At 40.6% G+C, this 11,912-nt stretch overlaps 1 protein-coding gene across 1 annotated transcript; it reads left to right on the top strand.

Moving 5' to 3' along the window:
- The first annotated feature begins 577 nt into the window (after nt 1-577).
- Nucleotides 578-9,483, top strand: rp9 (RP9 pre-mRNA splicing factor). The gene is made up of 6 exons (XM_003444040.5): nt 578-937; nt 1,161-1,191; nt 1,305-1,434; nt 4,436-4,527; nt 4,944-5,005; nt 8,349-9,483. The coding sequence occupies exons 1-6, from the start codon at nt 780-782 to the stop codon at nt 8,557-8,559; spliced, it is 684 nt and encodes a 227-aa protein (XP_003444088.1). The 5' UTR covers nt 578-779; the 3' UTR covers nt 8,560-9,483.
- The last annotated feature ends 2,429 nt before the right edge of the window (nt 9,484-11,912 follow it).

The raw sequence follows: 11,912 nt of genomic DNA, 5'->3' as shown, positions 1-11,912 counted from the left end.
TGATGATTTTAATGCACACGTGTGGGAGATGGGACACTACGCAGACAGCACCAGATCTCTCACCGAAAACCACACAACAATAGTTTTTATGAAAATCAGGGTATTAGAACGCCCCCTCATGCGTAAAGTAGGTACAATACAATCAATATATGAATATATTTAAAACTTAGATCCAAATGAACTCTGATGTCACCATGAATCAAATTATTCAAAATTTATTTAATAATGCAATAAGCAGATCATAGCCATCTGAATCTATTACTAATTTTAGGAAAGCCAAACCTTTACTTTCAAATGGAAGCATTTGAAACGCAACATGTATGAAAAGATGCTGAAGGCGCACGCTGATGGTTTGTTCCCTTTATGTTAAAGGTCTTAAAACATACAGGGACATTTTGTTTCCAGTATCCTGCTATTAAGATTAAAACTGCCAAACTAGAAAATCATAGAAAAGGGGGTGGGAAAGGGAAAGGAAGAATAAACATTTTTTATCAGACTTTACTGCTGAGAGAAACTGTCATTTGTGTTTAAAAATAAAAAGAGAGAGAAAGAGAATCCAGGCGCGCTTCCTGTGTTACCGCCGGTGTCCTGCAGGTGGCGCCGGACTTTAACAATCGAATCCGACTGCACAGGAAGTACAGAAGCGCTGGAGCGGTGTTTGCTAGTTAGCTGCATGTTAGCACGATTCATCTTCACGGAATTAATAACGTAAAAGCTCCGCATGCACTTTTAATGACAGCGGTGTTTTTTTGTCGGGTGAACATTTTGTTCATAGCAAGATGTCGGACAGAAAGCGAGCAAGAGAAGGAAGGAAGGAGAAGGAAGACAGACGAGACCACAAGAGGGACAAGATACCAAAAGATGATTTGGAGAAACTGAAGAAGCACACGAAAAAAGTCAGCCAAGAAGTCCAGAAACTGAAACACATCGAGACATTGTGAGTAACTCCAGTTCCACTCTAGCTTTTCCTCTTTAATCCGCAAACTTGTGCATGAATTATAAATGCGTCTTAATAGACACTCATTTTCTTCTTCTGCATTTAAGGTAAAGTTGATCAAGCGTATCCACAATAAGCGAGGGGGCAGCAACTTCATGTTGTTATTTTTTGTTTTAATGTTTTTGGCAGCATACTAACCATTTTTAATCTCTCTCTCATGCAGCTATGAGAAACCTCCACCGGGATATATTAAGGTAACGTGTTCACAGTAATAGACAGCTAAGAGTAAGAAGTAAATTGCATGTGGCTTTTTTTCAGGTGGAGACAAATCGTGAGAATTGGTGACAGTGATCGGTTTGTGTTGCAGGAGCATGAAGAAAAACCTGAGGATTGTATCCCTGCAGAACCAGGAAATGAAGACGCCAGGAGCTTCCTGGCCCACGCTCCCACCAAAGGGCTGTGGATGCCTCTAGGGAGGGAGGTGAAGGTGATGCAGTGTGAGTATAGTGTGCCCGAGTTTGCACTGACTGGAATAAACATGCTGTTTACAGTTCTGCTGATGCAAATGCAGTCTTTAACTAAGTTTTTCACATCCCTCGGGAATATTTTCACAGCTACAGGAGTTAGGTGTTGATATCAGAGGTGACACTCATTGCTAATTAAGCAATCAGAAGGAAATCTATCCCAGGAGGCAGCCTCTTGCCTTCAGAACAGGGGGCATAAGACACATGACAGTAGTGATTACTCAGCTGCTCACTTCAGCGTGCTTATTTTAAAATTTTATGCTTGTCTTCAGTGCTGACTCTAACATATTTTCATTATTAATCTCCTAGAGCTGTGCAGTTTTTTGGGCCTGGCAAGTTTCAGTCCTTTAATTTATGTTTTTAATTTACAGTGCATACACTACAGGGTGTCTGCAAGTCCTATAAATGTATGAAATGTGGTTTGCTGAGAACCTAAATGATTTCAAGTACAGCCATTCCACCCCTTGTTAATATTTTTATCTGTAACAGAAATTGTAATCTTATTGATAGTATTTATTTCTCATGCTTCTTTACTTAAAATTAATTATTTGAAAAATTTAAAATCTGTTAAACAGGCTCACATGGATGCTGGGAAATGTTTTGAGTACGGTTTATTAGTGAGGTACCAGCAGCACTTATAGGTCTGGAACTGTAGGTGGGAGTAAATCTCCACTGTGAGTAGGCAGCAGTTATGATAGGTGATAAATGTTAACTGCGAGATCTTGACATTTATCACTGTCTATTGTTTTTATGACAAGAGTGATGGACCGAAGACTAATAATTGGTGTTGCAGAGATTATCTTCTGTCTGTTTTTTCCCAAAACAATGAATGTCATTATGTTCAGTGTCCATTTATTCTTTCGTCCCACACATTTTCATGCTGCGAACAGCCCGAGCTCAGACACAAACATGCGCAGGCACACAAAAAAGTGGTGTTTGTGTCTTTTAAAAAAAAAATCCTTCATGAAAAACGTGTACATTTGTCGTCCTGTTTAAAAGAACGGCGAGAAATTACTTCATTTACGGGGTGAACAGAATTCACGCAGACTCGCATTAAAAACACTCGAGTCGTTCACAGATGCTACGCTGCCACTTGAGCAGTTAATCGGTGTGAAACTTGGATATAAATTGCTGATTTGTTTTCAGGGCAGAAAAAGTGATAATGAATTTGAGATGATCTGTCACTGATAATCAGGCGCCTCATCATGAGCAGCGTGTTTTTTTTTGTGTGCGACTCTTGAGTTGCTGTTGCGTGGGGTGGTTGTGTTCCTCGCTGACTGCTGTTCAACAAAATCCAATTTAATAAAATAATATTTCTTTCAGGAATTTTTACAGTTTGTGTCTTTTAATGCAGTTTGAGTTGTCCTTGATTTTCTTTATTAGCTAGCAAGTATTGAACTTAAACTTAAAAGATGACAGGTGGTCTAGACTGGGCTTGCATACATATCCACCAATCAATTTATTAGGTACGCTTTGCTAATACCAGCTTGGAACCCCTTTTGACTTCAGAACTGTTTTAATTCATAGTGCCATAGGCTTGTCTACATGTACATGGGGATTTTTGCATATGTAGGTTTTTCAGTAAGTTTTGGTCAGTTTTAGATGTTCGGTCAGTTTTAGATGCCTAAACTGAGCTTTTGAAAAGCTCCTTTCAGGGCGAGGCTTTCCAGGAACTCTGCGGTTACATGTGGACAAGGAAAATGGGGATTTTTGTCTTGCAACATCAAAGGTGTGCGGCTTAATCTCCTTTTTTGACGTCAGACTGTGGCCATGTTATTGTTTGTAAGGTTTTTGATTGGCCAGTATTTCTGTACAGTTGGGGTTATAACACCACATGTTTCCTTGGCAAGCACTTGACACCACTTGAAGTTGTTTTTGGTGTTTTCATGTGGACCGAAATGTTTTTCAGAACGAACGCGGAAAAATCCTTGTTAGTACACATGAACCATGAACCACATGAGCCATAGATTCAACAAGGCGCTGGAAACATTCCTCAGAGAACCATGTTGACGTGATAATGTCACACAGTTGCGGCTGATCATCCTCCATGTAAATTTCACGACATCCCAAAGGTAGAGTGACTTGATTGTCATGTTTAAGAAACCATTTTGAGATTATTGTCATGGACACTGTAATTATGAAGGGATGGACATGGTCAGCAACAATAATCGGTGTGGCATTTAAATGATGCTCAGTTGGTACTAAGAGGCACAGAGGGTGCATAAGAAGACATAAAACACATCATTACACCAACAACAACTTAAACTGTTGAAACAGTGCAGGGTGGATTCCTGCTTTTGTGTCGTTGGCACTATATTCTGAACCCTACCAAGTGTTGCAGCCAAAAGACTCCTCAGACCAGGAAACATTTTTCCAATCTTCTTCTGTTCATTTTTCACGAGCGTGTGTAAACTTTACCTTGGTTGTAACAAGTGGTTATTGAGTTAGTGTTGGCTTCCTATCAGCTTCAAGCAGTCTGTCCATTCTCCTCTCCTCTGACATTAACAAAGCACTTTACCAAGGACAACTGCTAATCCCTTTATATTTTCTTTCTCTTTCAGACCCAACACTGGTTGTCTGGGGAAAAACCCAGTAGATCAGCAATTTCTGAAATACTCAGACAAGCCCATCTGGCACCAACAATCATGCCACGTTCAGACACATTAAGAACTTCAGCTGCTTGTCTTGATCATTTCTGCATGTCTGAATGCACATGATGGCTGCCACATGATTGGTGACCAGTTGGTGCATCTGCGTAGTCATTTATGGCAACTCAAAATAACCATGACAACTGAGCATATTCTATTGAACTACTGTTGAAAGCACCATGAGTTCGGGTTATTTTGGCAAACTAAAGTTCTTGAGATGAAGAAAATCAGTTTTACGTGGGACATCTGTTTAATAGCAAATCTGCCAAGTACATGAAATGTCTGATTCGTTAGAGAAACAATGATTTTTGTTTCCTTTTGTAAAGGCTGGAGGTGCAAGCGCTATGGCCACAGGACAGGTGATCGGGAGTGTCCTTTCTTCATCACAGGCAACCAGAAACTGGAGCACTTCAGAGTGGTGAGTTTGTTTACTGCTGTAGAAAAGTTGGCCCACCCACGGTTCCTTATAGAAGCCGTGAATGCAGTGGAAAAAAGTTAGTAGTCGCGTTTATGTCATGGAGCTATGACAGAGACAAAGTTTGTGTCTGAGACCAAAGTTAAGTAAGGTCACATTTAGTTTACACATGTGGGCAGCAGATCTCTGCACACAGCTCGTTCCAGTGTACTTTTAATGAAACGGTGCTCGCTGCAGGAACGCTCAGTCCCTGCAATGATTACCATAAATGCAACTGTGTCATATTTTCCTTCCTTCTATTGTCTCGATATTCCTAAAAGTGCTGACACAACACTGTTTGGAATATGTAGTTCCTGGATATAGTGTGAATTGTAGCACCTTACCTTCTTTCTGTGTGACATTGTGTTATATTTTATTAGGCACACGAAGACCCAATGTACGACTTGATTCGGGAAAACAAAAGGAATGAGAAGGAAACCAGGTATGTACTGTCATTTTCCTGCTGTGTGCATGTTGGTCATGTTTTTTTTGCTATAATTTCCCAGAGAAAGACTCATAATTTTCCACAGCTATTAAAGGACACACTCGAGACTCGTAATACTCATGTCATATACTTGAAAACTCAGAGTTTTCCACTGTGTCCTCTCGCTGGAGTGGGACAATCTCAGATGACCTGGAAAGTCTCTCATGGTTACTGGCTGCTTGTGCCAGTTTCTAGCAAATACTGTTTGACACCAGGAAGTTTGAATTTGAGGCTAGTTCAGGAAGAAGTGTGCGCGATTGTGCGTGCACACGTGCAGAGCAGCATAGCACACATGCTTGTGTATTTTTGCATGCATATCAAAAAGGTTATTTAAAGGCCAGTGGCGCTTTGAAGTCTACTTGCGTGTCTGTGCCACATTCATTTTGGCATCTTCTTTGAAAGGGGAGCGAAACAGTCCAACCTCTGCCAGCCTGCTTTCTAATTGCATATAAGGTGCTGTCTATTAAATTGTGCTTGATGCGTAGCCTTGTGTCACAATTGGATAATTCATGAAAAAGTTAGGAAATGAGAGTTTTGGTTTTTTGTTGTTAGAATTACTGGCGTCTGTGTTTATTTTAAGCGTTCTCACTTTTTATATTCTTTAATATTCTTGGCTTATTATTTGAGTGTATGACTTTAAATTTTATCATATATTTCACCCAAATAGTTCTTTCGGGGGCCACATTTTTGCGTTGAATATGATGACGTTTTTCTCTCAGAGCACCACTTGAGTTCAAGAAATAGGGGACAAAATCTGAAGCCGTCATCCTGTTCAGAAATTCCCTCCAGAGTTTGGCTGAGCCTGACGTGAAGCAATAACAGTCTTACTAAGCTAAAGAGGGGTGGTATTTTCAGAGTTACAGTCCATTTAGGACAAATTTCCCTGGAAAGAAGTGCCTTACCACGCTGCAGCAGAAGGATTCTACTGGAGCCATGTAAGTTTTGTTGTCACCTTACTGCTCACGTGTTACAGCGTGACTCAGAAATGCAGTATGAACACTAATAATTATGCCAGACATTGAATAGCGTACTCTGACACGTGCTTCCATAACAAAATATAATCTTGCTGCAGCTTCTTTAGCACAAATATCCTGCATAGCTTACATGTTATTTATTAACTTTACTCTGGTGATAATTCACACATGCCATTTGTCTTTTTTTGCACTTGAATTGTCAGCTGCTGTACGCACAACTGATCATAGCACAGCAGTGTCCTTCAGCCTTATTCTCGCAGTGTGTCTCAAGCTGATGCAATTGTTTTCTAAGAAATGGGCTTTTGCAAACATAGTATTGATGCCCAGTTGAAGCAATTTCTCAGTGGAAATCTATGGACAACGTTTGCTAGCTCTTTCTTCCTCCAATAACATCATCAGTACACACAAACTCTACTCTGTGTATCTGGTACAGCTGCAGCACGAAACCGAGTCTGTTTGAGCACAAGACAAACCCCTGCACTTTATTAGGTACACCTGTCCATCCTGCTGTATATCAGCCTGCTGGTGGAGATGTAATGGTGTGGGGGAATATTTTCTGTGGGTCCCTGAGTACCAGATGAGCATCTTTTAAATCCAGTTTGCCTGAGTATTGTTGGCATTTCCATCTCTTTATGACCACAGTGTACCCATCATCTAATGTTTTGTAACCCAAAGTCACAAAATATTAAAGATACACTGTTAAATCTTTAAAGTGCAAATTCTGTTCCAAAATATAGCCGGGATGTTCGGGAAGTCTTTGGTGTCACTGGACAAGTAGCCCAAAAACACCTTTTAAAATCTTGCAGTCGAGCTTGTTTTAGAAGGACCTTACCTCCTGCACCACCACCATCACCACCATCTGGATGGTTCAGGCTTTAGAAGACCAACTCTGTGACAGGAGTCTTTGGCCTTGTTCGGTGTGATTGGCTTAGAGGAGAGAGGGGAGAGCTGCAGGAGGAGGATGAGGGCAATGGTCTCGTTTTAAATCCTGTTTGTTGTTTTGTTTTTTCCTAGTTTTCTGTGTACTGCAGGTTTTAGTGTGAGCACAATCAAGTAAAGGAATTATAACTAAAAAGCTATTTTAGCACCTTAGTTTAAAGGTCATGTAGACATGTAGAAGAAAACATGGCTGTTTTAGCTTCTCTTTCTGATGATTATTTCAAATTTTTTGAACATTGTTAACTGTTTAGACAAAGAAATTGTGATTAAAAGATTATTCTTATTTTCATCTACTCCGCTTTAGATTCCTTTAGAGCTTGTGTAATTTTTTTCTAAGGGAGTCTTGCATCACTGAAGGGCCCTCAATACACTTTTTTTTTTTTTCTTTGAGTCCTGCCCTTCCCTCTGTGTTGTCTGATTGGCTGCCTAGACCAGTTTAAGAAAGCAGCTAGAGACACCAGTAGTCTCAGTTCTGTGAGTCAGAGCCTTCATTTGTAATGGATTTGTCTTCTCAAGTGTGTTTCATGTAAAAGAGAATACATCAAAGCATGCAGGTGTTAAAGATATGATAATATGTAAGTCTTTTTGAATGTTTCCATAATTGTTTAAGATTTTAGTATAAACACAAGAAAGACGAGAAACCGAAAAAACACTAACATGGGCAGCACATCTTCGGTAGCAGTAGTCGTAGATTTTCTTTAAAAACAAGATAATTGAGTGAATTAACATCAGGTAACAGGGTCCCTGATGTTAAGAAAACTCATCTCCTCTTTTTTCATTTCAATCTCCCACAATTTGGTGTGCTTATTAAACTTAACCCCAAATCATACATGTGTACAGAATGTTTTCTTACAAAACTTAGCACTCCAACAAAAGTGAACATTTAAATTAAAATGAGTTTCACTTGTTTGGCAAAGATGAAGATATTTATGAGTGAGTCAGACTTCCCAAAAAACTTCGAAGAAACCATTTAAAAATGCCTGAAAGTGGATGACCAAAAAGAGTTGTTGACGATGAAGTCATTGTCTCCTCCTCTTTGGGTTTAAGCAATAATTGCACACCTTTTAAAAAAGATTAATTAAAAACTAAATATGTGCCCAAGTCATGTATTTCGGGTGTGTCCTTAAAATCCTTCACACACCTGCAGTTTTAATGGTTACTTGGACAGGGTTGCTAACATTAATAGAAATACGCAACCACAAGTGGGCACGTGACTCACTCCGCCTTCTGGAAATGCTGGTACTGGGACAAAGACAGTGTGCTGCTCAGTGACATTTGAGATGCTTGCCAACCTGGGCATCAGTATGCCTCGGCTGTGCTTTCCTCCCTGCACTTGACTTAAATACCACATCCTCTTCTCCTCTCCTGCCTTCCCTCCTTGTCTGTAGGATCCAGCAGCTGCAGCAACTGCTCCAGGACACCACTTCCTCTTCCTCCTCCGACTCAGACAGCTCCTCCTCTTCTTCATCCTCCTCCTCTGATCACCATCGCAGAAAGAAGAGGAAAAAGAAGAAGGACAATAAGAAGAAAGACAAAAAGAAGAGAAAGAGGAAGCGAAAGCACAAGTCCAAAACTAATGACTCCTCCGATTCAGACTGAGGGCATGCTGATACGCGAACTTGAGTATTACGTGTTTTGCACGTAAAAAAGGAAAGAGACTGAAATGCAGCACAGCGAGACCTGCACCCTGAAGACGCCCCCATGAGCTTTTTCCCCTCAGGTTAAAAGCTGTTTATGCACCAAGCATGATGACTTCTCCCTCACATTTTTTTCCCCCCAGGGCGGCAACTCGCCTTTACATCCTCTCTGTCGGCTCGCACAGCACAGAGTCCGATGGAACAGCAGCTTAAGTATGTATGTGTGCCTTGGTACATATGTTTGTCAAAAAGGATTTGCTGCATGGGCGGTGACTCTTCAGCGAGTATGGAATGAGCCTTCTGGTTTAAGAGAATGTTCTTACATCGATTCTGGTAAGGTCATATTCAGAGATTGTATTTTTCTCTGGCTTTGCATTCTTATTAAAAACTTTGATTGTAGAGTGCATTAAATGAAAATGGGTGGAAAAAATGTAAACGTTGGGGTGCTGTTAGAATGTTTTTCCACACGAGCCAAAATGTTTGAATGCTTGCGACTGTACATAAACATTTGGAAAGATTTGAGGTTGGAATATGCTTATTTGCTCTGAGGAAGCCACAGAAATGTGGAAAGAATCTTTTGAGATCTCTGTATAGCCATATACAGAGACATGCACTGCAGTCCTGAAGTTTTCAAGTCATCTTTAAGTATAACGATCAGGCTTCGCAATGCTCTAGATCGGGTTTCAAATGTGAGGCCCATGAGCCAGAATCAGCCTGGCAAGGACTCCGATCCGGCCCACTGAATAGCTTTGGAAAATGTAAAGGAGGGCTTAAATTTCACTGTATTTTAATACATTTTACTGCATTTCTTACTGATAAAATCCTTCCTCATGACCATTCATACGACACCAAAGTAATTATGTCAAAAATAAACAACTAAATGACAGAAAATTTCCCATTTTTTTCACTAATTCCAATAGAAATTCCTTTTTTTTTTCACAATGAGTCCACAGTAAGACGAATAAAAGCATAACAGAAAACTTTCTGTGAATTAAAAACTTTGCCCAGACTGTCCTGTGATTATAAAACATTGAAGTATCAGAACTTTTTCTCTACTTTTAGACATTTATTTTTTACAATTCCGAGTCCAAAGAGTCGTGATGACAGATATCTTTCATTTGAAATTGTACTTCCCTTTTCTTCTATTAAAATATCTGAGGGATTAAATGTGTAGTCCAACTTCGTCACACTGACAAAAAGGGGAGATTCCCTCTGTCGCTGCTCTGTTGACAGGGTGGTTGTTTTTTTGATGATTTCTGTGAGAGGGGATGTCTTTAATATGACCCTGTCGGAGACCACAGCTGTAGCTGAGCGCAGAAGCTCCACCCACCCACTGTTCAAACTACCTGAAAGACAGCAAATCAAAAGCCTTAAAAGGAGCAAGAAGGGGAGAGGAAAAGGCTCGTTTCAGACGATGAATGAACTGAGAGTTTGCACCAAGTATGTTGTAAATAATGAATGTTTTTAAACTTTAATGCAAAGCAAATCTGGTGGTGTCTGTGCATAAAAATGTGCAACAGGAAATGAGCATAATAGGTTCTCTAGAAACATTCCAGCTCTATAGTGACAAAATCTGTGAGAAAGGGAGAAGTAATCATTTCAGGGAATTCAAAAAGAGTCGGTGGTTGTCATGTGTCATGGATGCTGTAGCCGGGCGTCACTCCTTCCCGAAACCAAATGAGTGTTTCCAGGTGGGCGATTCAGGAATCTGATTGTTCTGACACTGTCTGGGTTCATGTGAGAAAATGGTTTTTGACTCTAGCTCGTGTTGCCTTTGACTTGATGTTTTTTTAGAAACTTCACAGAGAGGCTGTCCATTAAAAATTACACAGCACAGTAATGGGGTGACCTTTATAGCCAAGCAACATTTTTCTTTTGATCTTGTCCTGCTAGCGGTCGGACGATACTTAAAAACAGAATAATTTTAGTATACACTGGACAGGAATCCATGCTCTCTGTGCTTAGCTACCATCAAGAAGTCTTCAGATTGACTTCTAAGAGCAGATTTGCAAGCAGACAACAGTAGCTACTTAAAACAAGCATTACTCTTTAAGCTACAGTTGAGGAAGTCTGCTGCTTCTCTTCTAAACTACACACATTCCCTCTTCCTAATGACCCTGACAGAGACAATTACAGTAGACCTACAGGGAACAAGCAGGCAAGATTTCCATTTAGATTTGAGACTAAGGCTTTCTGAATAGCTCATACACAGGGGACTGTATGTGTTTGTGAGAAATTACAGATCCATCAAAGAGTAACAGATAATGCAGCCATGAGAGCGTCTTAGTTGCTTATTGAGAGCGTAGATCCAAGTTTTCTCTCGTCGTGCTTGACTCTTTTCTCACTTGCTTTCTGCGGCAAATTTCTTTCTTTTTTCTCGACGGTTGGACCATTAAGCGAGGATAAATCAGCTTCCCTGAAACATTTTGTTCCGTGTTGACTTCTCTCTCTCTGTCTCTCGCTCGCTCTTTGAGTAGCACAATGAATCTCCCAGATGAGGTGCAGTCACAGAAAGCAGCTCTGAGGGAGGTTATGCCACGTAGAGAGAATTTGGTCAGTGGAGAGGCTTTATTAAAGCACTCCGTCTTTTTGGACAGGGTGCAGGTCAGACAGGCTGCCAGACCCGAATCTCTGTGCTGATTGTGTTTTAGCCTCAACATGCAGTCCAGATTGTCAGCATTTGAACAGTTGCACATGTTTTATTCTTCAAACTCGGTGTCTCTCTGCAACATTCACTTTCAGATAAAATAAAAAATTCCCTAAAGGGCCAAGTTTCATCTTTAAGTTAGTTCACATCAGTTTGTTAGTATAGTGTTTTCATTCATGCCTACACTCACTCGCCTCTTCATTGGGTACACCTGCCCGACTGCTCGTTAGCGCAAATCAGCCAATCACATAGCAGCAACTCAGTGCATTTAGACGTGTAGATGTGGTCATGGCAACCTGGTGAAGTTCAAACTGAGCATCAGAATGGGGAAGGAAGGTGATTTAAGTGACTTTGAATATAGCATGGTGCTTGGTGCCAGACAGGCTGGTCTGCTGGGGTTTTCCCACATAACCATCTCTGGGGTTTACAGAGAACAGGCCAAAAAAAGAAAGTATCCAGTGAGCGGCAGTTCTCTGCTTGGAAATATCTTGTTGATGCCAGAGGGCACGGAGAAATGACCAGAGTGCTTTGAGCTGATAGGAGTGTAGCAGTAACTACAGTTATGTTATGCAGAAGAGCATCTCTGAACACACTATATGTAAAACCTTTAAAATGATGGGCTACAACAGCAGACGAATGCGCTGGGTGCCACTCATGTCAGCAAAGAA

The sequence above is a fragment of the Oreochromis niloticus genome, linkage group LG22, assembly GCF_001858045.2.
Source record: "Oreochromis niloticus isolate F11D_XX linkage group LG22, O_niloticus_UMD_NMBU, whole genome shotgun sequence".
Taxonomy (NCBI): domain Eukaryota; kingdom Metazoa; phylum Chordata; class Actinopteri; order Cichliformes; family Cichlidae; genus Oreochromis; species Oreochromis niloticus.
Note: the sequence above shows the minus strand (reverse complement) of the source record. Positions and strands in the feature narration are given on the sequence as shown.

What these genes read in the sequence shown, in the direction of transcription:
- rp9 (XM_003444040.5), top strand. Translation starts at nt 780, where the DNA reads ATGTCGGACAGAAAGCGAGCAAGAGAAGGAAGGAAGGAGAAGGAAGAC. An exon ending in GGAGGTGAAGGTGATGCAGT is followed by an intron (nt 1,435 to 4,435) that starts GTGAGTATAGTG and finishes CCTTTTGTAAAG; the next exon opens with GCTGGAGGTGCAAGCGCTAT. An exon ending in AGGAATGAGAAGGAAACCAG is followed by an intron (nt 5,006 to 8,348) that starts GTATGTACTGTC and finishes CCTTGTCTGTAG; the next exon opens with GATCCAGCAGCTGCAGCAAC.